The sequence below is a fragment of the Acomys minous genome (assembly GCF_964271855.1).
Source record: "Acomys minous genome assembly, chromosome: 2".
In the NCBI taxonomy this organism is placed as follows: Eukaryota; Metazoa; Chordata; class Mammalia; order Rodentia; family Muridae; genus Acomys; species Acomys minous.
This window is the reverse complement of record NC_140484.1, coordinates 103612510-103638548: the sequence shown is the minus strand read 5'-3', so window position 1 is coordinate 103638548 and position 26039 is coordinate 103612510. Positions and strand designations below refer to the sequence as shown.

The 26039-nt window shown below is 43.1% G+C and overlaps 1 protein-coding gene across 2 annotated transcripts in view; it reads left to right on the top strand.

Annotated features, from left to right (window-relative positions):
- The window catches only part of LRRC28 (leucine rich repeat containing 28), a 116849-nt gene that overhangs the window by 14213 nt on the left and 76597 nt on the right, over nt 1–26039 (top strand). For both annotated transcript variants that reach the window (XM_084759661.1, XM_084759660.1), the window contains exons 3-5: nt 161–201; nt 9577–9614; nt 10531–10668. In XM_084759661.1, coding sequence (XP_084615787.1) covers nt 161–201; nt 9577–9614; nt 10531–10668 — 217 coding nt within the window. The remainder of the gene's footprint in view (nt 1–160; nt 202–9576; nt 9615–10530; nt 10669–26039) is intronic.

Sequence of the window (26039 nt, the reverse complement as noted above, 5' to 3'; positions counted from 1 at the left end):
AATGTCTTGTGATTGGTGTCAATATAAATCCCAAAATGTATTATTTTCACATTCTCAAAATTTATATCCCAAGAAGATAGTCTGTTGTACTTAGGGTAACTAAAAATGTTAATACTTTTTTTTCAAAGATAAAATTTAATTCTCAGTTTTTAATTTTCAGCCAGACAACCTTGCTCAGAAGCTTCCAAACCTTGTGGAACTGTGAGTCTGTTTATTTATTATTTTAAAAATAATAATGGAAATTTTAAGTTATTTGAGATAGCAGGACATATGATTTTAATACATTCATTCATTATTTTTGGGTGTGGTTGTCATGTTGCTTCTAGGGGTAGACTGGAGGCTGTGCTAACCCCTGTGGTGTGTTAGGGCCTTTTGATGTGTTGAGATAGCTCAGATGATGATGATGATGCTCTGAGTTCAGCATGTTTGCATTCTTTGGGGAAGTCGGTGCTGCTGGGAGACTCCTTACTGTTGTTATCCCTATGTCAGACTGGAGCTAAGCTCCTTGATGGCATGGAGTATTCCAACAAAAAGCCCTCCCACTTCCTTCACGTCTTGGTAGTTTCAGTGCTTTTGAAGATTGCCTCCATAATACTACATTTAGCTTTTTGGTTTCTGTTTTTTTGCTGTGGGTCTTCTGTGTGCTTCCCCACTGAGCTGCATCTTAAGACCCATGCTTTTGTTAATTGTTTTAAGAGTGTGTGTGTGTGTGTGTGTGTGTGTGTGTGTGTGTGTGTGTGTGTCTTTTGGGGTCTGCTGGCTGACTAGCCAGCAGGCTCTCGAGAGCTTTCTGTCCTTGCCCTCCAATGCTAGGGTTACAGACCCACAGCTCTCTGTGAATTTTATGTGGGTTCTGGGTATTCATACTCTGGTCCCTAGCCTCACCATCCCTGCCGCACACACACACACATACACATACACAGTGTTTCTCTGTGTAGTCCTAGATGTCTTGGAACGTACTCTGTAGATGAGGCTGGCCTCTAATTCAGAGATCTACCTGCTTCTGCCTCCCAGGTGCTGGAATTAAAGGCCTGGGACACCAGCCACCACTGCCTGGCCACTTTTGTTTTTTTTAATATGTGCTAGTTTGAATAAGAATGACTACCCTAGGTTTATATATTTGAATGCTTAGTTACCAGGGAGTGGCACTATTTGAGAAGGATTAGAAGGATTATGGGCTGAGGCCTTATGGGAGGAAGTGTGTCATGGTTTCTTCTTCACAGCAATAGAACAGTGACAAAATGATTCATGTATTTGTGTTTAATTTACCACTATGAAAGATAAAAATTTAGATAGCATATATTTTTCTGTACTAATTTTATTGTACAGAAAAAGCTTTATTATCTAATTTTATTTCAGAACTGTTTCTATTGGTATTCCTTGCTCTATGTGTTAATTTGTCTGAGTGTTGGAGAGATGAAGGAAAAGCTAAGCTCTCGCATCCATCCTTACATTGAGTCTCTGTCATTGTCATTTGTCCCATCCTTTTATTTATGAAAAACTCTTCAAACTAACAGAAAAGATAAAAACATAGTACAGTGAACACCCACAGACGGTCACCAAAATGTAACCACACTCAGTACTGTGCCACTCACTTTCTTTCTCTCTCCTCCCACCTGGGTAGTATGTGCTGAGTGGCAGCTGCCACTTCACCCCAGGAAGCATAGCCAGTCCAGTGCTGCCGGCCTGATTTGCCTCTTGTTGAGCAGGCCTTAAGTTCAGTTAAAGAACTGTTGATTACCACCAAGGTGGCAGGTTTTTTATGTACAAGATGGTGATATTCACAGTAAAAATAGCTTTACATCCTCTCTTTTATATGCCCTTTTTTGTTCATTTTTTTGTCTTTTCATCTTTCATTAATTCACATTTCTTAAGTTCCCCAGCTTAATCAACATAGAATGGTGAAAAGAAGAGATGACAGCATGGAGGATTCACTGCGTCCCTTTGTTCAGCCTTTTCCCTCTAAGTGTGCTAGCTCTAGGCCTCTTGTAGGTAACTGGAAAGTTCTCTTCCACGCCTCACCTGCAGGGTTGTTGTTATTATTTTTTTTATTCCAAAGGGTTTCTCTCTCTTTTCCCCCCTGTTTTGTCTTTTATTCTACTAATGTTGTACATTATACTGATTAATACATGTACATTGAACCAATATTATAATTCTGGGATAAATTCTATTTGGTCATAGACTATATTTTTATATGTTGTTGGGTTTAGTGAGGTAGTGGAATTTTGTAGCTGTCTTTAAAAGTATTTCTCTGGAGTCTTACAATTTTTATCTTGTTTTGTCTGTATTTTGTGTCCTAGTATTATTGGCTTCAGAATGAGTTGGCAAGAGTTTTCCTGGCCTTTTGTTTTCTTCACCTTTCCCTCTTTTTTCATAAAAACTGCTTGCTAAGTGTGGTAGTGGTCCCTGGCTGATGTCGAGCTGACCAGTAGTCAGCCTCTAGACAGTGTACAGACTTGAGCGTAGGCTGTGGTGATCAGCTCACAATTGGACAGGCTTACTGTAATTGCTTAGGCTGACCAATCCCCTAGCCTGTGAGTCTCCATGCGGCTGCTGAGACATGCCTTAGCCTCTCCATTGTCGGCCACGTGACTTCACTAGCCTTCACTTCTTGCCTATGTAGGGCTTTTGCTCAGCAGATGTGAGAGCCCAGGGCCTCCTCAGATCTTACGCTGCTCGTTTGCACAGCTCTGGACCTGTGTATGTCCCACGAGTGCCAGGTGGTCTGCTGGGTTGCCAAAGCCCTTATAAACACTCCCCACCAGCTTTTCCTTCAAGTTTTCTGGCCTGTGCATTATTTGTTACAGATGTTTTCTATTGCCTCAGGAAGCTGTGAAATTAAACAGTTGCCTAGAATTTGTTTCAGTTTACCACTAGAGATAGATAGGGTTGTGTTTTTGTTTTTGTTTTGTTTTGTATGTGTGTGTACTTAACCTTGCTAATAAGATCTTTTTATCTATCTTATTAGTGTATGTATATATGTGCAGTTATATGTGTGTGCATATATACACGAGAGAGAGAGAACTTTGCTAGAGAGGTGGGGGGTGGGGAGAGAAGAGAGAGAGGAGAGAGCGCTTTGCTAGCGAAGTCTTCCAGGCAATTGTGAGACCACAAGAGGATAGTAATCCTTTGGGGATGCAGCTTGGGAAGCCTTCTCACCCAGTTCCCCCCAAGCTACTGCTTTTCAGGTTGTGAACTCTTAGCTTTCTTTAATTCTGCAGACCTGGACTGTGGGATGGGACAAACACACATGAGAACACTGCAGAGCTCATAGCCAGGGTCTGACACCCCACAGCATTTTTCTTATATGCATCTTCCTCTGTCATTGTAGGCCTTGGGCTAGTTTCCCTGTTTTTATGTATAAGCCTCTGAAAAAAAATTTGCGGGGGGGGGGGCGGCGGGAAGTTTCAAGACAGGATTTCTTTGTGTAGCCTTGGTTGTCCTGGACTCGTTTTGTACGCCAGGCTGGCCTTGAACTCACAGAGATCCACCTGCCTCTGCATCCCCAAGTGCTGGGATTTTAGGCATCTCTGATTTTTTTTTTTTTACAGTATTCTGTAAAAAGAACCTCTTTCCAGAGGTTCTTACTTATCACCTTTTTTCAGAATTGTCAGTTTTTATAAGAAACTGCTGAACAAGTTTCTAGATTAGCTGTGCTGTTTTACACTTCCCTAGTGTATTAGAACTCTCTTCCCACAACAGGAACTCACAAAGCCTAGCTTGGCCTCGGACTTGCTGTGTAGGCAAGGGTGCCTCCTCACCTTCCTGCAGCACTCGCCCTGCCAAGTGCTGAGATGACAGGCGTGCGTCACCACACCCATCTTGTTAGCTACTGTTCATGCTGCTATGACAAGATGCCTGACAGGAACACCGTAGGACCGTGGTTCTCAACCTTCCTTATACAGCCCTTTAATACAGCTCCTCATGTTGTGGGGATCCCTCCCAAACCATAAAATTATTTTTGTTGTTACTTCATAACTGTAATTTTGTTACTGTTAACAAATCATAATGTGCATATTTTTGGAGATTTGTCAAATATTGGTTTGTAGTGTAAATACTTCGATGTTTTGCCAAAGGGGTTTGAGCCACAGATGGAGAACTGCTGACTTAGGGGAAGAGGTACTTACTTTGCTTCACAGAGAGGGAATGTCGGTGAGTGACTGGAAGGTGTGGCAGGGTCACTCAGTGCTGTAGCTGGCAGAGGCAACTCTAACACGTGCAGGGAGGAGGCAGAGAAGGGGAAATGTAGACCATCAGTCAGACTTCTGCTTGCTTTGTCTAGGGCCCGGCCCATGGTGCCACACCCTCAGAGCATACCTTTCCTCTCAGTTAATTCTCATTGAGAATGCCCTCACAGGCACACCTAGAGGCATGTTGGCTGCTTCTTGGCTGAAATTGACAATGAAGATTAGGCAGCACACCCAGCAATGCCCCCCTCCTTAGTGGTGTCGCTGTTTCTCTTTCCAGCCATTCTGATGTGACTGTATCACAGTGTGGCTTCACTTGTGCATCCCTGATGGCTGCTGATCTTGAATACCTTTTCATGTACCTATTTGTCATCTGTGCCTTGTTTGTTTTTATGCTAAGGTTTTAATGGTTCCTGATATATTCCATAAACAATCTTCTTGTCTGGTATGCTACAAGTACTTTCTTGTAAAACACATCTCACCTCTTTATCCTTCTCTTCTTTTGCAGAGTGAAAGATGTCCGCTTCCGTGCAATCTAGTGCATCCGTTTTTACTTTTATATATTATGCTTGGATCTCAAATGTAGAAGCCTGAGACTCAATAGTGCTTTTCCCCTTTTTCCTTCCTGAAAGTCATGTTTTGTTGTCAGGTCCCTCCTGCATCTTCTGGTGATGTTCTAGGAGTAGAGTTCTTAGTTGTTGGTGTGTCTGCCCATCACACTTGGAGCTGTTTATTCCCCTCTGCCTTGTGGTTCATCAAGACACATCTGTTGCTCTTAGAGTTATTTGTTAGGTGGTTTTCTGTTGTTGTTCTTGTTTTGTTTTGTTTTTCTCCTCTGAGGCATTTTCTTTGAAAATTAAATTTCTTTCTCTTTGTGGAGGTGGCACTATAGTGGTACCCAGGCCTCTGTGCCCTACGTAATCACTCTGCCTTCCATAAAGCTGCCCTGACAGCCCCAGGAGCCTCCAGCTTTTTACTCCACTTTGCAGGAATTTGATCTTGGTTCTCTTGTGGTTTTCTTTTTCCTCCTCTCTGAGTGTTCGGAGCTTCTGGGGTTTCTTTACTTCTCCTTGGATAATCGTTGACGCTGTTGCATCAGATGCTTTTTTGTGTCTACTCTGCCGTCGGCCGTACTCGTGAGACCCTTGCATGCTCACTGGACTGTCAGATACATCCCATAATGGGCAAGGCTGTTCTTTGCAGGGTCTTTCTCCATTGTGCTTCAGTTTTGATAAACAGCATTTTTCTGCCCTTGAGGTCAGTTACTAAATTAACTTTATCCAGTGATTTTTATATACTGTATATTTTCATTTTATATAGAGATATCTTTGATTTCTAGACATTTCATTTTTCTTTATATTTATAGCTTTTACAATGTTTATTATTTTCGTCTAACTACCTGAATGTGATCATTCTAACTATTTAAATGGCCTTATTTGCTAATCATTTGTTCAGTGGATTTATTTGTATTGATTAAAAAAAATTTTTTTTGATGCTGGAGAGATGGCTCAGAGGTTAAGAGCACTGCCTGCTCTTCCAAGGGTCCTGAGTTCAATTCCCAGCAACCACATGGTGGCTCACAACCATCTATAATGAGATCTGGCGCCCTCTTCTGGTGTATAGGTATGCATGCAAGGAGAACACTATACATAATAATAAATACATTTTTTTTTCTGGTTTTGTGTCATTTTCCTCATTGGATGATGGGCTTTATAAATTCCCATAGTCAAGTGTCTACATTTTGTTTTGTTTTGTTTTGTTTTGCTCTTTGCTGACTTTATGTTTGGCTCTTGTATGGCTTTCTTAGAATAGGAGCAATCTCAGTGGTGGGTCGGCTCTCTCTGCAGAGGCCCAGCCCGTTTAGCATCTCTGAATGGCCTGGGTAAGAGCAGGTTTGCAAGTGTGCTTGAACTCACACCTCTCAGTCCAGAGACCTTTGTGGACTGTTGAGCTGACAGATTTTCTCCTGCTTTTTGCCCAGAGTTTCTCTTATATATGTGCCTTTTAGAAGTTAGCAAAGAGTCAAGAGCGAGGTGGTGGAGTGGGGCAGGACAGCTCTTTGTCTCCTGAACTCCCTCCCCTTGGCTGCTGGCTGCCTGAGTCCTGATAGCAGCCTCGTAACCCGGGAATTGTCTTCCTGTGCCGTAGCTTAGAATTTCCCCCAGAAGCCGGCAGTTAGGGGCCGATGTGGCTTGCCTTGCTAATGCCATTCCTTTAGGAAGCAGAGTCTTAGTCACCTGTTGTCACTGTCTGAAAGCAGTTGTGTCATGCATCCCATCTGTTTCCCCCTTGTTTATAGCAGTCAGGTCAGTCTGGTCCTTGTTACTCATTATGTCTGGAAGTGGAAGTCCTGTTCCTTCTATTAAGAAGATAGCTTTTCACCAAAGAATACGTTTCACAGTTACAGGGAAGTTGTAAAGATAGCACAGAGTGTTCTGGTATATCCCTCACTCAGTTTCCCCTGTGGTTAACATCATGAGTTCCATGGGATATTTGTCAGCACTAGGAAACTGACAATTAACATATTGAATAAATGTTTGTTTCAGTTTATTTAAAAAAAAAAAAAAGACAAAATGACCAAGCCATTGGCCAAAGCGACTGTACCCTTAAGTGGTATTTTTTTTTTTTAGCATGAATTTGATTTCCTGCAGTATTTCAGCAGAACATGAGGAAAGCTGGTTACTTTGGAACATTAAGATTTCAGTTACTCTGAAATTAAAAAAAAAAAAAAAACTCATAAAATTGAAAGTCCTGAATCTGTGATCACAAGTGCCCCACAGCTGTCCAGAAGCAGGCATGCTCATTGAGGAGCAGGGTTCTAAGCTCCTCATTATCAGTCCTCTAATCTCTGGAGAGATGTCCACATGCATTAAGAGACTGAGGGTGTTGGTAATGCCCCTGTGGTCATGTGACTGTGAAGGTGCAGTAAAGATAGGAGAGGCTTGCTGCCTGTACCAGGTGGATTCTCCTTTGCTTGTACCCTAAAGTTATTTGTAGAATTGGGATTGCATTGTGCTTAGTGGACAATAGATGATCTTTTGGAGACCCTGATAATTTCAAGGTGTAGTTAGCCTCAGGAACACTGTGGTGCTTTGTAGCATCTTTATTATAATATAGACACATTTAGTGTATTAAATTTGTTTTTAAGTTTCAGTCATAATAGCAGGTACTTTAGTACATATTTTGACTTGGACGTTTTCATAGGTAGAACTCCAAGCAAGTGTTTTATTGAAGCAGCTTTTTCATTTTGTTTTAAATGATTTATATATTTATTACGTATATAGTGCTTTGCAGGCATGTACACCTTCGCACCAGAAGAGTGCAATAGATGGTTGTGAGCCACCATGTGCTTGCTGGGAATTGAACTCAGGTCCTCTGGAAGAGCATCCAGTGTGCTTAACCTCTGAGCCATCTCTCCAGCCCCCATATTGAAGCAGTTTTTAAAGCTCAGCTCTGCTTCTGTTTTTATGTGATGACATCTTGTTTTTCTGTACAACAAATGCATATTTACTTACTTTAGTGTATGTACCTGAACATTTAACATTTATCAAGAAAGTTTCCCAAAGTATTGATTTTAAAATGATAATCAATTCATATACACTAAGCAAAGAATGAATCTGTTTTAGAAGCACACTTGGTTAAATTGTGTCACGTAGTTATCAGGAGAGGGCTTGCTGCCTGGCAGACATACCAGAAGAAAAGGGGCCTTCTCTGTGCTGTCTGTCAGAGGCGCTGTGGGAGCGTGGAAGGCAGGAGAGGAACCGCTGTTGGCCAGGTGGCGAGGCAGGTGTGCTTGCTTCTCCTGCTTGGCTGAGGAGGTTATTGCGTAGTGCTGGGGATGTGATCTTGACCAGAGGAACTAGTGGCTTCTCTTTACAGCTACTTTAAGAGTCACTAGTGAAAGGCCTTTATAGGGATTTCCTGGGGGGAATGCTTCTCACATATGAGTGTGGCTGGGCTTGAATTGGCTTAGCCAATTTCAAAACCCACAGGTTAACCTCCTCTAAAACATAATTAATTCAGCATAGAAATGCTTCACGAAATTATTACTTTGTTTTTATCATTCTGTGCTCATTGACATTTTAACATTCACCAAAGATTTTCAAAATGCAAAAGAAATTTTCTAAGTTATATTTTAAAATACTTTTGGGGATTTATTTTTAACCTACAATAAATAAAATGATTGGTTTGAAAATCAAGTATTCTAAAATCTAGTTTTCTTACCTCAAAATCACTAATAAAACTTATTTTCATATATATTTTTTCTTCTTCTTCTATAATAAAACTGTATGATCTCCTGCAGTCCCAGGCTTTGGCTCTGAGTTATCTGGTTTCAGATGGTACCTGGAGTCTCCACCAGAGTGTGCCAAAGATACTTCAGTGGGAACGAGTCGATGGCTTAGACTTGCCTGGACTTGTAGGTCTTTTTAAAGGTCCCTTGTTGAGAAGCCTTGTCATCTGAGTATTTCTACAGATATGTTAATGAGCATTTGATCTCTGTTCTTGGGTTACAGTGAGCATACCAGCCAGAGAGATCTGTAAGAGTTTTTTAGGTTATTTTGTCTATGCATGTTTTCCCTGCAAGTATGTTTTGTGCCCCATGTGCATATCTGCAGCCTGTGAAGTTAAAAAGAGGGTGTTTGGCTGCTGTAACTGGAATTTCGGGCAGTTATGAGCCACCAAGTGGGTGCTAGGAGCTGCACCTGGGTCTTCAGTAAGAGCAACAAGTCAAGTGCTCTTAATGGCTGGCTGAGCCAGTGAGAAACACCTTTATTGCATTGTTACTCTTTAGAAATTAAAACTGATTTTAATAAAACTGATTCTCCTTTTACACAAGAAGTATTGATTTTTTTTATACCATAGATGTATTTCTGAAAACCTAAATAATTTAAATGTACTAGAGGAAATAGTATTTTTTAAAGATTTATTTATATACTAGGTATACAGTGTTCTGCATACATGTATGCCTGCACACCAGAAGAAGACACCGGCTCTCATTATAGATGGTTGTGAGCCACTGTGTGGTTGCTGGGAACTGAACTTAGGACTTCTGGAAAAGCAGTCAATGCTCTTAACCTCTGACCCATCTCTCTAGCCCCTGGAACTAGTAATTTTTCAATGAGGTTAAAAATACCTCATGATTTTTATAATTACTAATCATTTTTAAATGACTAAATTAGAAGATAGATTTAATATTTGAGATTTAGCATAGTCAAAGTGTTATTACTTACCTATTATGTCTGTGTGTCTTGGATTGTGTGTGTCCTTAGGGTATGAAAGGAAGTTTCACCTTTTATTTGATAAGCTTCCAATCAGAACTTGTATCAGCTGGTTATCTGACAAAATACCAAATAATAACACTACTTCTCCCCCACCCCATTTGTTGCAGGTACCTCCACTCAAATAACATAGTTGTGGTTCCAGAAGGTAAGCACATTTATCGTTTTTAGCTTGAAAACAGCCTAGTTTATATTTTGCTTTATGAGTAGATGAAATTATCTCTTTAAATCTACTTTGGTATGTTAGGAAATTTTAATCTAAAAGACTTTTATTTTATTTGCTTTAAAATGTAAGTGCAGTTAAGAATTAAGAATAAGTAGGGAACTGTAAAAAGACAATAAATTGCCAGGTAAATTATTAGACAAACTGCTGTCAGGAGACAATGAAATAAGTATTAAATGCAACAAATTAAAAGTTTAGTTACATATAAAATAATATATTCTTTAAATTTTTGTGTGTGGGAGAGAGGGTGGCAGAGGACAATCTTGTGACTTGTTCCCCAGATGCCTGCCTTCCTTCTTTGTTTTTGAGGGGAATCTTTCCCTAGTCTGGAACTCACCAGGCAGGTGAAGCTGGCTGGCCAGTGAGCCTGAGACCCTGTCTCTGCATCTCTAGCCCTGGGCCACAAGCATCTGCTGCTAGCTCTAGCTTTGGGTTCTGAGGCCTGACCTCAGGGTTCCTTGCTGGCAAGACAAGCACTTAGCAGCTGAGCCGTTTCCCTGGCCCCTCCTCTGAGTGACTTCATCTGAGACAGGCACCTATGTTTCCTGCTGGTCTCAAACTCTACCCTCCTGCCTCACCCTCTGAGAGTCAGCTGTTACTGGTGTTTGCCACCACAGTTGGGTTAATCTTTGAATTATTTAGTCACACATTTTCTCCATTGTTTTAACATTTGTACTTGTAATTTTATTAAATTACATTTTATCTTAAGGTAAAAGTATTTATAACTTGCACAACTTTGTTTTCACTGTTTTGTGAGTCAAAGACTGGCGAGTAGAGATTAAAGGGCTTCATCTAGAAACACCCAAGTCACACTCATTCTGCCTCTGTTTTCCCTCTGAAGCCATCGGGTCCCTTGTGAAACTCCAGTGTCTGGATCTCAGTGACAATGCCTTAGAGATTGTTTGCCCAGAAATTGGTCGTCTGAGAGCATTACGTCATCTTCGATTAGCTAATAACCAACTACAGTTCCTACCTCCAGGTAATCCCTGTCTGCATAGTTTGTGTGTCAGGAATCTGCTTTTATCACTGTGTGCACCAGCAGTGGGTATATAAATGTATTTGCAAGTATCTGTTTATTTGAAGATGAAACAAAGGAATGTAGGTGAAACATGACCAGGCGTTCTCCTGGTGTGAGTGTAAGATGACAGCATTTCTGGTGTAGGGCCACTGTGGGGTGCATTATGATCGCGTCCTCCTGTCACTGGTGGGCAAGGTGCTTGTGTGAAGAGCTATGTGAGCAATTTCAGATGCTTACGGTGTTGTGGGGGTCTTTTGGTTTTGTTTTTTGTTTTTGGTAAAAATAGCATTAAGAAATTAAATAATATTTAACCTCATATATAATGAGTCAGTTACTACTTCCAGCTATAAACAATGCAGAAACTTTGAAGTCAGTAGAGAATACAGCTTTCAAGGCTATCATGTGTGATTACCTGTATGGCGTTTGATCATTCCAGCTTCCAAGTTTCTCTTTTTATTTATTTATTTATTTATTTATTTTGGTTTTTCAAGACAGGTTTTCTCTGTGTAGCCTTGGCTGCCCTGGAATCACTTTGTAGGTGAGGCTGGCCTCGAACTCACAGTGATCCACCTGCCTCTGCCTCCGGAGTGCTGGGATTAAAGGTGCACCACCACACCCAACCTTCTCTTTTTAGATAGCCAGAAAATTAGATGCTCTTTTGGAGACTGCCTAGAAAGTGTTGCAACAGGGGTAGCAGTTGTCATATTTGACACTAATACATGCATAATAGGAGCTGGGAGTGTAGCTTAGTTGGTAGAGTGCCTGCCTTGCATGTACAAAGCCCTGCATTCAGTCTCCAGCACTGTACAAACCAGGTATGGCAATGCAGAAAGATCAGAAGTTCAAAGTTGGCCTCAGCTACTCAGTGGGTTCAAGGCCAGCCTGTGATACAAGAGACCCTGTCCCAAAATCCAAAACAAAAGAATGAGGTAATCCCAGCACTCGGGGTGGCAAAGGCAGGAGGATCTCTATGAGTTTAAGGCCAGGCTGGTCTACAATGCAAGTCCAGGACAGCCAAAGCTATACAGAAAAACCCTATCTTGAAAAAAAGACAAAAACCAGGCTGGAGAGATGGCTCAGAGGTTAAGAACACTGGCTGCTCTTCCAAAGGTCTTGAGTTCAATCCCTAGCGACCGCATGGTGGCTCATAACCATCAATAATGAGATCTGGTTCCCTCTTCTGGCCTGCAGGCAGAACACTATACACATAAGAAATAAATAAATCTTAAAAAAAGAAAGAAAGAAAGAAAGAAGAAAAAAACAAAACAAACAAAAGAGTGAAATCCATGGATCTAATGCTGCTTATATACATACAAGGACACTTCTGTTTTTCCTGTGCATCACATTTTGTGGTGGAGTGTGGTCATTTCCACAAGTTAATGGTGTTTTTTGTTTTTTAACATCATTTGACTGTCTCTTAATAACTGCTGAAGGTATATATTTCATGACTGCTTTCATATAACTTGTTTTATCTACACTTCTGTTGCATAAGAATTCAGACCTGAGCCAGGCGGTGGTGGCGCACACCTTTAATCTCAGCACTCGGGAGGCAGAGGCAGGCGGATCACTGTGAGTTCGAGGCCAGCCTGGTCTACAAAATGAGTCCAGGACAGCCAAGGCTACACAGAGAAACCCTGTCTCGAAAACAAACAAACAAACTGAAGAATTCAGACCTGTAGTTTTTTATTTTAGTTTCCTAGCTTTGTTTCTGTTGTCTCCACTTGGCTCTTCTTGTTTGAGTGATATTTTATTCTATGGCAATTGTGTGTTTTGAATAGGGGCTTTTTAGTGAGCCATGAGTAGGGTTTTGTTTGTTTTGTTTTGAGACAGGGTCTCACTGTGTAGCCCTGGATGTCTTGAAGCTCCATAGCTCTGCCTGTCTGCCTCCTGGGTACTGAGAGGATGGGCATGTGCCACCACGCCTCGCCAAGGGTAGTCATCTTTCTTCCAAGGCATCCTGTGTAATGCCAAGCAGGCCTTCTACTTCCTGGCCTCAAGTTTATACAGCTCATTGTGGGGCCAATTTAAATATTTGATTGGGCTGGGGGCAAGTCTAACCATCTCTCCAATGCTTGGCTGTGTTTTGAGGCGTAGTATGAAGAAAAGAAAGGAAGGGTCTCACTTGTTAGTGGTGGTAGACACCAGCTGATATGTGATGGTAGCCCTCCTACATACTCGGTGCTCTTATGTAGCTGCTTCCTGTTTTACTGTGATGGTTTGTCTGTTTCGTGTGTCTGCATGTGGGGCGGCATGTATGCGTGTGAGCATGAGTGTGTATATGTGTGCGTGAAAACCCTTTGAAAATAACTTCACAGCTACAAGTATGCAGGATGTAGAGTTAACATGGGTCACATATAAAAGCCTGGCTATATCGGGAGTCAGAGCTCTCAACTGCTTTTAAGAGTGCACACATTTGGTCTTTGAATGTCCAGACTGCCATGAGGCCCAGTGGTCTATCCTTTTCTGAAACTTACCCCTGGCTAACATGATAACCAGAGGGTGGGTCCTGATAAATACCCATTCTTGGAGAAACTCTGTTTCCGACCGCAGAGTTCTGCTGTCCTCTGCTGTGAACCTTTGCCTTTTCTCAACAGCTGCTCCAGGAGTGAGGCCTGACAGAAGCAGGCAAGTCTGAAAGAGATTAGGGGGAGGGGCAGAGGGAGGGAGGGAGGGAGAGAGATGAGGAAGAGAGAGAGAGACAGAGAGAATGAAAATGGAGGAAGGTGTGGGAGATGTCAAAAGTTGATTTGCCGTATTTTTTATTATTATACCATATTGTGATATCTCAGGTGCTAGGTCATAGACATGTATATTAGAATAAAAGAAAAGGGAAGCTAAAGCCTTCAGTAAGTTGGGATATCTTCTCTTCTTCAGTATTCCACTCCCTGGCTCTGTTTTTGGGTCACCAAGCTTTTCTACATGAGCTAGTTCTAACCGGCCACCCCACGGCACACCATGGCATGCTCAGGCTGCTTGTCTGAGGTGTTGGAGCTGGAGCACACTGATCTTCTCACTCACCTCTACACCTTGTTGTGCATCACATCTCCTGTTCATGGTTAGTCACAGCATCACTGCTGGCGTGTTCCTGTGGGACCTGGATCATTGCTTGTCACCTCTTTACCTTTTATAATATACTTGATGCTCACATATATATATATATATATATAATTTTTTTTGCCCCACTTGAATGTAATAATACTGTACAGGGTGCAGAGAACACAGAGACAGAATGAAGGTGTGTGAAAGAACTGTCCAAAACTCTTCTGTGGACTGATCTGACTGTGCGTGAATGGAATGTGAATAAAGCCATGCCGCATGTTCTAACATTAACATTTTATTACTGTACAGTGCATTATTTTATGAATGAAGTATGTTAAACATTGTATTATTCTTATGTGGGAGAATATGCTATGTAGGTCTGTGGGGTGTGCCCTGGCACTTCAGTGGAGGTCTGGATGACTTGGTGGAGCAAGCTCTGTCCTAAACCTTTATGTGTGCTCCAGGGATCAGACTCCAGCCATCAGGCTTTTCCAGCCACCACTCTTAGCTGCTGACCCTCTCACTGGCCCTATTGCTGCACGTTAAGTATACAAAAGAATAGACTTTGTTGAAACTTTTTCTTTTTCTTTTTTATCTAGCCCAAGGTTTCCCTGAGACGTTTTCATTCATACTTATCATTACATTGTTCTCACTGCCCCTGCCCTCCACCTACCACTTGCTCATCTCCTTCTCCCTCCAAGCAGTCCTTTCTGTTTTCCTAGCCCATATTCTGTCATCCTGCCTTGCCCTACAGTGTGTGTTCCCTGTATGGGGCTTCTTTCACTGAGAATGGTTTTGATATTGCTGTTGAATATGTCAGTACTGCTTTTTTATTTCAAAGTAGTATTCCATCACATATGTATTCAGCTGCCTGATAAGCATATAGATTTTTTTCAACTGTTGATGTTCATATGAATAAAGCTAACAGAACGTAATGGAAAATGGCTTTTTGTGAACATACTTTTTTTTTTTATTTCTTTGGGGTAAAATATTCCAAGAATGAAAGAGTTGTTGCTTCATACGGTAGATGTACATTTAGCTTCATAAGACCCTTCCCAGCAGTGCTCAGAGTGGCTGTCTCAGTTCTCCCCTTCCCAGCAGTGCTCAGAGTGGCTGTCTCAGTTCTCCTCCACAGGCAGTGTGCAGGAGGCTCCTGGCCCCACCTCCCACTGTGCTCCTGTCTGCTTCTCCTGCTTATTTTTAGCAGTGCTCCTGGGTATAAAAATAGTTGTTTTATTTTGAATTTAGTTTGTATTTTTCTCTTGCCTGAGAGTGACACGATCCTTTCCTTTGATTTGTAGGAGATAGCTTCCTGTTTAACATGCTGGTGACTGACTTTTTCAATTGCTGAGAAAATGTCTTCCATCGTTAGTGCTGCCCCTTGCTCCTGTCCCATGAGAGTTCTTCCTGCTGTTTCACTGTGGCCTGTTTTGGCTTCTCTGTACTCTGAAGATGTCTTGCCTCCCAGAAATTTATCTTGGCTTTCTTATTATCTCCATCCCTCAGTTTTTCCTAGCTGAAAGCCTCTAGTATCTTGGGAAAATTGCATCAGCGTGTGTGTGTGTGTGTGTGTGTGTGTGTGTGTGTGTGTGTGTGTGTGTACATGTGAACGTGTGTACATGTGCACTTGCAGCCTTTCACAGCTGGACTGATTTCTCATTATCTTTTGTCTGGGGCATGCGTCTTTTCCTCCCTTTCTTTCAGTCGGGGACTAGCAGCCAGGGAAGCGTTCTTTTAGAGTGGGCTTGTTACTTATTCTAGTAGGCTTAGTAACTATGATTATGTGGCATAGCCAGCTTGTGCTGGTTGGTACAGGAGAATGGTGCTCTCTTATGACTTTTCTATTTTATTTTTTCTCTTTATTATTTTTTAATTTTGTGTGCATGAAGGTTTTGCCTCCATGTATGTCTATGCCACCACATGTATGTGGCACCTGTGGAAGCCAGGAGGTGGCACTGGATTCCTAGGATTGGAGTGATGGCTGAAGCTTCATGTGAGTGCTAAGGCTAGAACCCAGGTCCTTTGACGAGCAGCTAGTGATCGTAACTACTGAGTCATCATTCCAGTCCCTTCTTAACTTTACTTTGCAGTTAAGTGTATGTGTGTATCTGTGTGGGGGTGTGACCATATGATGGCAGGTGTCAGTTGGGTCCAGGGTCAGACCCCCTGGGCCTAGAGTTATAGGTGGCTACAGGCCATCCAATGTGCATGCCAGGAATTAAACTTAGATTCTTCATAAGAGCACTACATGCCTGTAACTGCTGAGCCATCTTTCCAGCCCAAATTTAAATTTTTAAATTTTACTTAAAATCGTGTGTGTGTGTGTGTGTGTGTGTGTGTGTGTGTGTGTGTGTGTGTGTGTGTTTGTATTTGCTTGCCAAAGTGCATGCATGATGACTGGAAGACAACTTGAGGAAGTAAGTTCTTTCCTTCCACTTGTAGATGCTGGGGTCAAACTCATGCCACCAGACTTGCTGGCAAGCACCTTTGCCCGGTGAGCCATCTTGCCATCCCAGTGTCTCTATTTTGAACTTGATCTTCCCATAACTGGCTGCCTTAGGTTGTGGTTCTTCTATGTGTCCTATCTGTTTTCATTTGCATTACTTGCATGTGTTTCATTGTTGCATTTTATTTACTTTGATAGCTTTTCTCTAGGACCCACAATATGCACCTTTAATACTCAGGAGACACTGCAGGCCTCTGTGTCGAGGGAACCTGACAGGAGCGTGCTTCCATGCCCCTCCTTCCTTCTACTCTTAGAGCACACACTCTAGTTCTGTGTGTAGTAAAATGTACACAGTGTCTTACTTCTTCTTCCCACGTGCCTTTCTGCTGCTTGTGTTTCTCTCTAGCTTGAAGCTCTTCCTTCACTATCTCCTGTACAGCAGCTCTGGGTAGGGACAGTGAGCCACACTGAGAGTTCGTTTGCTTTTGTTTTAATGACAAAGTTATCTTTGGTTTTTCTGACTATGGAATTCTGAGTTGGCTAGATATCTTCTTTAACGGTGACTTTCCATTTCCCCTCTGCCCTCCATTGTGTGTGGTAAAAAGTCTCGTGTTATTTATGCCATCACTCCCACATCTCGAATGGCTTTTACTATTGCTGCATGAAGGTATTTTTTGTTACCCTTGGTGTCAGAGTTTGTCTATGATGTGTCTCAATGTAGGTTTTAATAATAATTATTGTTGTTGGGTTTGTTTGTTTTTTCTAATTCCCAGCATCGAAAGTTGTCTGTTATTTCTTCAAAAATTTTCTGCATCCCATTCCTTCATTGTGGAACTCAGTTACATGTAGGATTTTGTTCTTTGCTGTTGATAAATTGTTTTTAATATGTTTTAGCTGAAATAGAATAGTATCACCTTTTCCCCTTCCTCCATGTTCCCTTTCAAGGGGGAGCAAAGATAGTCTCTTTTTCTTTGGTTTTTAGTCCGTCTCAACCCCTGCTCCCCTTCTTTTTCCTCTCTCCTGCTTATAGTTTCAAGGTTGGGCACTCTGCACCAGACAAGAAATAGGGCAGCTCATTCCTAAGAGGGGCTGGGTCTCCTCCTAGCAGGCACTCGTAGTCATAGTAGTTCGCCTTTGGTGAGACCCCATGACCTCTCCCCCGTCTACGTTAGCATGTCATTGGTGCTGCCATTGTTCAGATCTTGTCTGTGCAGCCATTTCTAAGAGGGACTGTCTCATAGCCAACTCCTGGTATTAGGGCTCTTACAGTATTCCTACCCTCTCTTCAATAATGTTCCCTGAGGCATAGATGTAGGCATTGCTTTGTAGATGTGTTGGTTGGTTCTGGGTTCCCCAGGATCTGTTGGTCTGTGTTGTGTCCAGTTGTGGATTTCTGTGATGGTTTCCACTCGTGTCAAGAATGGCTTCTTTGATTGTAGCTGCACTGACCTGTGGGTGTAAGGATAGGATTTAGAATTCAGTGAAAGGATTTTGCTGGTCGAGCAAAGTGCTAGAATACAGTCCTTCCAGAGGACCACACCAGCTCTGAGAAGCTGACCAGAGCTCCAGTCCCAGGCATGGTTTCTCTCCTGTTGAATGGTCCTTAAGTCCAGTCAGACAGCTATTGGTTGCCACCTTTTTTTAAACCTCTTGATGTAAATTGGGTGGCATATTTCAGCTTGTCTTCTCTTCTTGAGTCCTTGTGCTCTGCAGCCTGCTGTTCTGCTCCTCCCCTTTACCCACGCAGCTGCTGTAGGGAAAGCTGCCACGGCTGATAAGCAACAAGTTTGTCTCTTGTGGTTCTGGAGACTGTGAAGTCTAACATCCAGGGGCTGCAGATTCAGTGTCTGGGGATGGCCGCTCCCTAGTCTACAGGCAGAATGGCATCTTCTCACCATCTTCTACTGATGGAAGAGGCAAGGGTCTCTCAGTCTAATCCCTTTACTAAGGCCCTCGCCCTCCAACACTAATGTCTTCCTAACCTTTCTAGTACCATCAGGTTGATAGAGAGCTTTTGACATTTGAGGGACATGCACATTCAGACTATGGTCCATTTCCACCCTTTTGCAGTATTTTTCTTCTTAGATTCCCTTTTCTGCATTCCCAGGTGTTCTGTTTGCCCAGAACTCTGCCCTCTGCCTCTATAGCCTTGTGGTGCTGGGCTGTTTCAGTCTACTTCCTTGTTCCATGGCCTAGAATGTGCTGCTTGGCTGAGGTCTGAGCCCATCACGGACCTCATCTCTCGTTTCCTTTGTTTTAAGGATTATAGTTTAGTGATGCATGTTCATTGATTCAAAACACATATCATATCATTAGGAAGAGAAATATTACACAACTACAAGGGACAAAGCCCACATTAGTCCAAGTTCACTTGCCAAATACTTTGTGATTGTGTAAAGACCCCAAGGGCCAATGATACTGGACAAAACAGGAAAACTAACTAATCCCCAGGCAAACATGCTTGATGCTATTGTGACCATCAAGTCCCTAGAACTCCCATGAGAGAAAGTCATGGTGACAAACAACAGAAAGTAAGCCTGAAAAGATGTTGCTTACATCTGGCTTATAAATCAGACTTTTAAAAATGCTTTAATCTTTGAAAAGCTGTTTTGCATACCAAAAAAGGAAGGATGTTTTAGCTTAAATTAAAAACATGAACGGATTGTACTTTAGTGGCTAAAAGCATGTACAAGCACAGCTGTGTCCTTTATGTAACCAGTGCACACACAGCTGTGTCCTTCATGTAACCAGTGTACACACAGCTGTGTCCTTCATGTAACCAGTGCACACACAGCTGTGTCCTTCATGTAACCAGTGCATACACAGCTGTGTCCTTCATGTAACCAGTGTACACACAGGTGTGTCCTTCATGTAACCAGTGCACACACAGCTGTGTCCTTCATGTAACCAGTGCACACACAGCTGTGTCCTTCATGTAACCAGTGCACACACAGCTGTGTCCTTCATGTAACCAGTGCACACACAGCTGTGTCCTTCATGTAACCATCACACACAGCTGTGTCCTTTATGTAACCAGTGTACACACAGCTGTGTCCTTCATGTAACCATTGCACACACAGCTGTGTCCTTCATGTAACCAGTGTACACACAGGTGTGTCCTTCATGTAACCAGTGCACACACAGGTGTGTCCTTCATGTAACCAGTGCACACACAGCTGTGTCCTTCATGTAACCAGTGCACACACAGCTGTGTCCTTCATGTAACCAGTGTACACACAGCTGTGTCCTTCATGTAACCAGCACACACAGCTGTGTCCTTCATGTAACCAGTGCACACACAGCTGTGTCCTTCATGTAACCAGTGCACACACAGCTGTGTCCTTCATGTAACCATTGCACACACAGCTGTGTCCTTCATGTAACCAATGCACACACAGCTGTGTCCTTCATGTAACCAGTGCACACACAGGTGTGTCCTTCATGTAACCAGTGCACACACAGCTGTGTCCTTCATGTAACCATCGCACACAGCTGTGTCCTTCATGTAACCATCGCACACAGCTGTGTCCTTCATGTAACCAGTGTACACAGCTGTGTCCTTCATGTAACCATCGCACACAGCTGTGTCCTTCATGTAACCAGTGTACACACAACTGTGTCCTTCATGTAACCAGTGCACACACAGCTGTGTCCTTCATGTAACCAGTGCATACACAGCTGTGTCCTTCATGTAACCATCGCACACAGCTGTGTCCTTCATGTAACCAGTGTACACACAGGTGTGTCCTTCATGTAACCAGTGCACACACAGGTGTGTCCTTCATGTAACCATTGCACACACAGCTGTGTCCTTCATGTAACCAGTGCACACACAGCTGTGTCCTTCATGTAACCATTGCACACACAGCTGTGTCCTTCATGTAACCAGTGCACACACAGCTGTGTCCTTCATGTAACCAGTGCACACACAGGTGTGTCCTTCATGTAACCAGTGCACACACAGCTGTGTCCTTCATGTAACCATCACACACAGCTGTGTCCTTCATGTAACCATCGCACACAGCTGTGTCCTTCATGTAACCAGTGTACACAGCTGTGTCCTTCATGTAACCATCGCACACAGCTGTGTCCTTCATGTAACCAGTGTACACACAGCTGTGTCCTTCATGTAACCAGTGCACACACAGGTGTGTCCTTCATGTAACCAGTGCATACACAGTGTGTCCTTCATGTAACCAGTGTACACATAGCTGTGTCCTTCATGTAACCAGTGCACACACAGCTGTGTCCTTCATGTAACCAGTGCACACACAGCTGTGTCCTTCATGTAACCAGTGCACACACAGCTGTGTCCTTCATGTAACCAGTGTACACACAGCTGTGTCCTTCATGTAACCAGCACACACAACTGTGTCCTTCATGTAACCAGTGCACACACAGCTGTGTCCTTCATGTAACCAGTGCACACACAGCTGTGTCCTTCATGTAACCAGCACACACAGCTGTGTCCTTCATGTAACCATTGCACACACAGCTGTGTCCTTCATGTAACCAATGCACACACAGCTGTGTCCTTCATGTAACCAGTGCACACACAACCGTGTCCTTCATGTAACCAGTACACACACAGCTGTGTCCTTCATGTAACCAGTACACACACAGCTGTGTCCTTCATGTAACCAGTGCACACACAGCTGTGTCCTTCATGTAACCATTGCACACACAGCTGTGTCCTTCATGTAACCAGCACACACAACTGTGTCCTTCATGTAACCAGTGCACACACAGCTGTGTCCTTCATGTAACCAGTGCACACACAGCTGTGTCCTTCATGTAACCAGCACACACAGCTGTGTCCTTCATGTAACCATTGCACACACAGCTGTGTCCTTCATGTAACCAATGCACACACAGCTGTGTCCTTCATGTAACCAATGCACACACAGCTGTGTCCTTCATGTAACCAGTGCACACACAACCGTGTCCTTCATGTAACCAGTACACACACAGCTGTGTCCTTCATGTAACCTGTGCACACACAACCGTGTCCTTCATGTAACCAGTACACACACAGCTGTGTCCTTCATGTAACCATCGCACACAGCTGTGTCCTTCATGTAACCATCACACACAGCTGTGTCCTTCATGTAACCATTGCACACACAGCTGTGTCCTTCATGTAACCAGTGCACACACAGCTGTGTCCTTCATGTAACCAGTGCACACACAGCTGTGTCCTTCATGTAACCATCACACACAGCTGTGTCCTTCATGTAACCAGTGTACACACAGCTGTGTCCTTTATGTAACCAGTGTACACACAGCTGTGTCCTTCATGTAACCAGCACACACAGCTGTGTCCTTCATGTAACCAGTGTACACACAACTGTGTCCTTTATGTAACCAGTGCACACACAGCTGTGTCCTTCATGTAACCAGCACACACAGCTGTGTCCTTCATGTAACCAGCACACACAGCTGTGTCCTTCATGTAACCAGTGCACACAGCTGTGTCCTTCATGTAACCAGCACACACAGCTGTGTCCTTCATGTAACCAGTGCACACACAACCGTGTCCTTCATGTAACCAGTACACACACAGCTGTGTCCTTCATGTAACCAGTGTACACATAGCTGTGTCCTTCATGTAACCAGCACACACAGCTGTGTCCTTTATGTAACCAGTGTACACACAGCTGTGTCCTTCATGTAACCATTGCACACACAGCTGTGTCCTTCATGTAACCAGTGTACACACAGGTGTGTCCTTCATGTAACCAGTGCACACACAGGTGTGTCCTTCATGTAACCAGTGCACACACAGCTGTGTCCTTCATGTAACCAGTGCACACACAGCTGTGTCCTTCATGTAACCAGTGTACACACAGCTGTGTCCTTCATGTAACCAGCACACACAACTGTGTCCTTCATGTAACCAGTGCACACACAGCTGTGTCCTTCATGTAACCAGTGCACACACAGCTGTGTCCTTCATGTAACCATTGCACACACAGCTGTGTCCTTCATGTAACCAATGCACACACAGCTGTGTCCTTCATGTAACCAGTGCACACACAACCGTGTCCTTCATGTAACCAGTACACACACAGCTGTGTCCTTCATGTAACCAGTGTACACATAGCTGTGTCCTTCATGTAACCATCACACACAGCTGTGTCCTTCATGTAACCATTGCACACACAGCTGTGTCCTTCATGTAACCAGTGCACACACAGCTGTGTCCTTCATGTAACCAGTGCACACACAGCTGTGTCCTTCATGTAACCATCACACACAGCTGTGTCCTTCATGTAACCAGTGCACACAGCTGTGTCCTTCATGTAACCAGTGCACACACAACTGTGTCCTTCATGTAACCAGCACACACAACTGTGTCCTTCATGTAACCATTGCACACACAGCTGTGTCCTTCATGTAACCAGTGCATACACAGCTGTGTCCTTCATGTAACCAGTGCACACACAGCTGTGTCCTTCATGTAACCAGTGTACACATAGCTGTGTTTTTCATGTAACCAGTGCACACACAGCTGTGTCCTTCATGTAACCAGCACACACAGCTGTGTCCTTCATGTAACCAGCACACACAACTGTGTCCTTCATGTAACCAGTGCACACACAGCTGTGTCCTTCATGTAACCAGTGCACACACAGCTGTGTCCTTCATGTAACCAGTGCACACATAGCTGTGTCCTTCATGTAACCAGTGCACACACAGCTTTGTCCTTCATGTAACCAATGCACACATAGCTGTGTCCTTCATGTAACCAGCTCACACAGCCCTGTTTGTCCTGTAACTAGCACACAGTTGTGTGTAGCCAGCATAGCGTTTTTCTGATAGCCTTCAAATGTGATTTTTCTTAAAGTTATTTTTTTTTCAGATGCCTCTGTTTTTTCATTGAACTGTGGTTTAGTAGCTCTTCTTAGGGTGATCCTGTTGGCACCCAAGCAGCTTTGAACTCTGTGCTTACTAATCTCTGTGGAGGCAGAGGATTAGCCTTTTGCAGAGACCAAAGAAACAGTGCTCAGCCCTCTGGGCTCCTGGTTGCTTGCTACTCTGTTGAATTTTATTGACACAGACTAACCAAGTGTGGCACAGGCTAACAGTTTGTGGCAGGTGCTACATTGATTCTTCAGAGGCATGGCTTTCTCATAGTTGTAGTCCTGGTTGCATGGGCTCCACCTCCGACTTCCTGCATTAATTAACTCTTCTAAGATTGCTAGGTGGCCAAGGAACAGAACACTGGGTCTCACCAACTGCATTCTCTATCCCATTGAGCTCTCCTTTCAGCTTCTTAACAATTAACTCAAAGGCAGCTCTTTTTGAAATCTCAAAACACAAGGTACCGTATTGGGCCTGCTGGGCCCCCAGTGATTTAGTGCCTTTACCCCATACTACTCTCCTTACGTAAGCGACATTATCACAGGTAGTGGGCTTCTCCTCCCACCTCTTTGTTGTTGAAAACACAGCTGAGAAATGGCTCCCCTGTAAAGCACTCCTCCAGTGACATTGGCCATGTATGTGTGGCCAATGCAGTATGTCAACAGACTGTTTCTCTTGCCTTACCAGACATGCACATTAGATGAACCCTCCTGTGTACTCTGGAAAGTAGGCAGGACGATGTGGAATGGAATCTGGTCTCAGGCTCAAAGGACGGAGTACTTTACTGTCTCTTTGAAAGAAGAGACTGAAACGGCAGGAGAGAGAAGAATGGTCATTTTAGGATCGCTGGTTGTCATTTCAATGGAGAGCTGAGAAACGTTGCCCACTTCAAAAATAGCAGGAGAAGGGGCAACAACAGGCAGTCTTGTCCTCCCCAGCCTGCCAGCATGACCTCTTAGCAAGTCGTCTGTCTTAGGGCCACACTGACAGCATGTGCTTTGAGTGGCCATTATAGACTTACAGTGTGTGGCACATCAGTATTTCAGTAGCAAATACCTCATAGTATAATTAGATATAAGTAGTTTTACACAAATATTTTTATGTGTTTGTATAAAATTATCTTAGTATTGTAGATTAAATGAAACATACAACTTTCTCAGAAAAACATGGAACTAAGGCTTTTACATTTTATTGATATACTTTTAGAAACTTTGACAATTTTGCCAATAGCAGAGAATAAAAATGGCCGTTCAAATCCTTCTAAAGGAAGAAAAAGTGTTTTATTTTTTGGACTGTGAATCCTTCTCAGTGTGGAATACAGAAAGTATTCCTTTTTAGGAAAGGTGTGAAGGGAAATGGTGGAAAACTTGCCAAATGTCTGAACAACGAAAGTTCATTGTGACAGTTTTTTTTTTTTAAGTAATTTAAAAAGGCAAGAGAAGCAAAGTTGGTGCCTGAGACTTGGTGGCTCTGTCATCTGCCCTGCTGCTGGTCAAGGCACACCAAGTGCATGCTCATAGACCATTCCCCTGTGATGTAGCATTAGGGCAGCTAGTGTCATGGAGTCCCTACACTCAGTGCTCTGTCTCGGCAGGCACTTGTTACACCAAGCTTTCTTGGTCTTGATGCTCTGAGGGGACTCCAGCAATGCTGCTAGGGCAGTGAAGGGGGGCTGAGAAGTCAGGTCCAGCCTCAGGGCCCATGCTAGCCTGGGCGTGGTTTGCAGAAATGCCCATCTCCCTCTTAGTGTGCACCAAGCACTTCAGCCGGAGTCCCCTCAGGCTTGGTATTTCCTTAGTAAAACTGTAAAAGCAGTTCTGTTTGCTATGATAGAAGCCTGCGATGGGTTTATAACCCTTTTTAATGTTGAAAGCCAAGAAGTCAGAATATTCTTAACTGCCTGATGAACACAGAGGGGGTGAATTTTCTTGAGGACTAATAAATTGTGTTTTCTTAAGCACAGCCTGTTCATGAGCCCACAGACTGGGAGTTCTCTTTGCATCTAAACCAGCTTTCAGTACTCTAGAGGTACCATGGAGCAGTTTCTTTTGATGTTTTGGCTGAACTTGTCTCATTTTTATTATAAAGAACTTTCAGGTATTAAACACAGTTTTCTTAGCTAGTAGTGTCTTGAGTATTGTGCTTATTAACCAGGCTCTGAGAACAAAGCACATATTTGCACCTAACAAGGATTAGATTTTCATATTGTGATAGCTTGTCAATTTGACACAAGCTGAGTTAGCTTGGAAGGCAGTCTCCATGGGATCATCTAGATCCTGTTGGTCTGTAGGGTTTATCTTCATGTCAGTAACTGAGGTGAGAGGCCCCACCCACTGTGAGTGGTGAGCAGAGCACTGCCATGCACTGCCATGCCTGTGTTAGTGCACTGTGCTCTGCTCTGCCATGCAGAGGGACTGGCTGCTGCACGCTCCTGCTGCCTCCGATTCCTGCACTTCTGTCCTCTGACTCGGAGGTGTGAGCCAGATCAGCCCGTTCTCCCCTCAGTTACTTTTCTCAGGGCATTTTATCAACAGGGAATAAAACCTAGGTGCATAATGATGTTATAACAGCCTAAGTTGATTTTTCTGCCTTGATATGAATATACTACTGTTATTTGCATTGCCATAAAATTAGTTTCATGTTAGACTTTATAACTGAAGAAAGACAGAACTGGTAGCATATAGGTTAAGTACAAACATAAATCTTTAAAAGGAGTGTTTTCGGTGTGTAAAACCAGTAAGCTTTATTCTCCATTTATTTGAAGCATAAGTGTTGCTTTATTTCATCTGCAAATTGAGTCTTAACCCTGTTAAAGGTTTTAATTTAAATCTGATGATCTATTCTGTAAGTGATTTTATGGTTAATGATTGTTCTAATGAATGAAAAGCCTCACAATTTGCCAAGGAGTCGATGTAATGAGAACAGTTACAGAAATGCAGTTTGATATTGCTGGTTAACAGCCCTCCTCACATGCATAACTGTT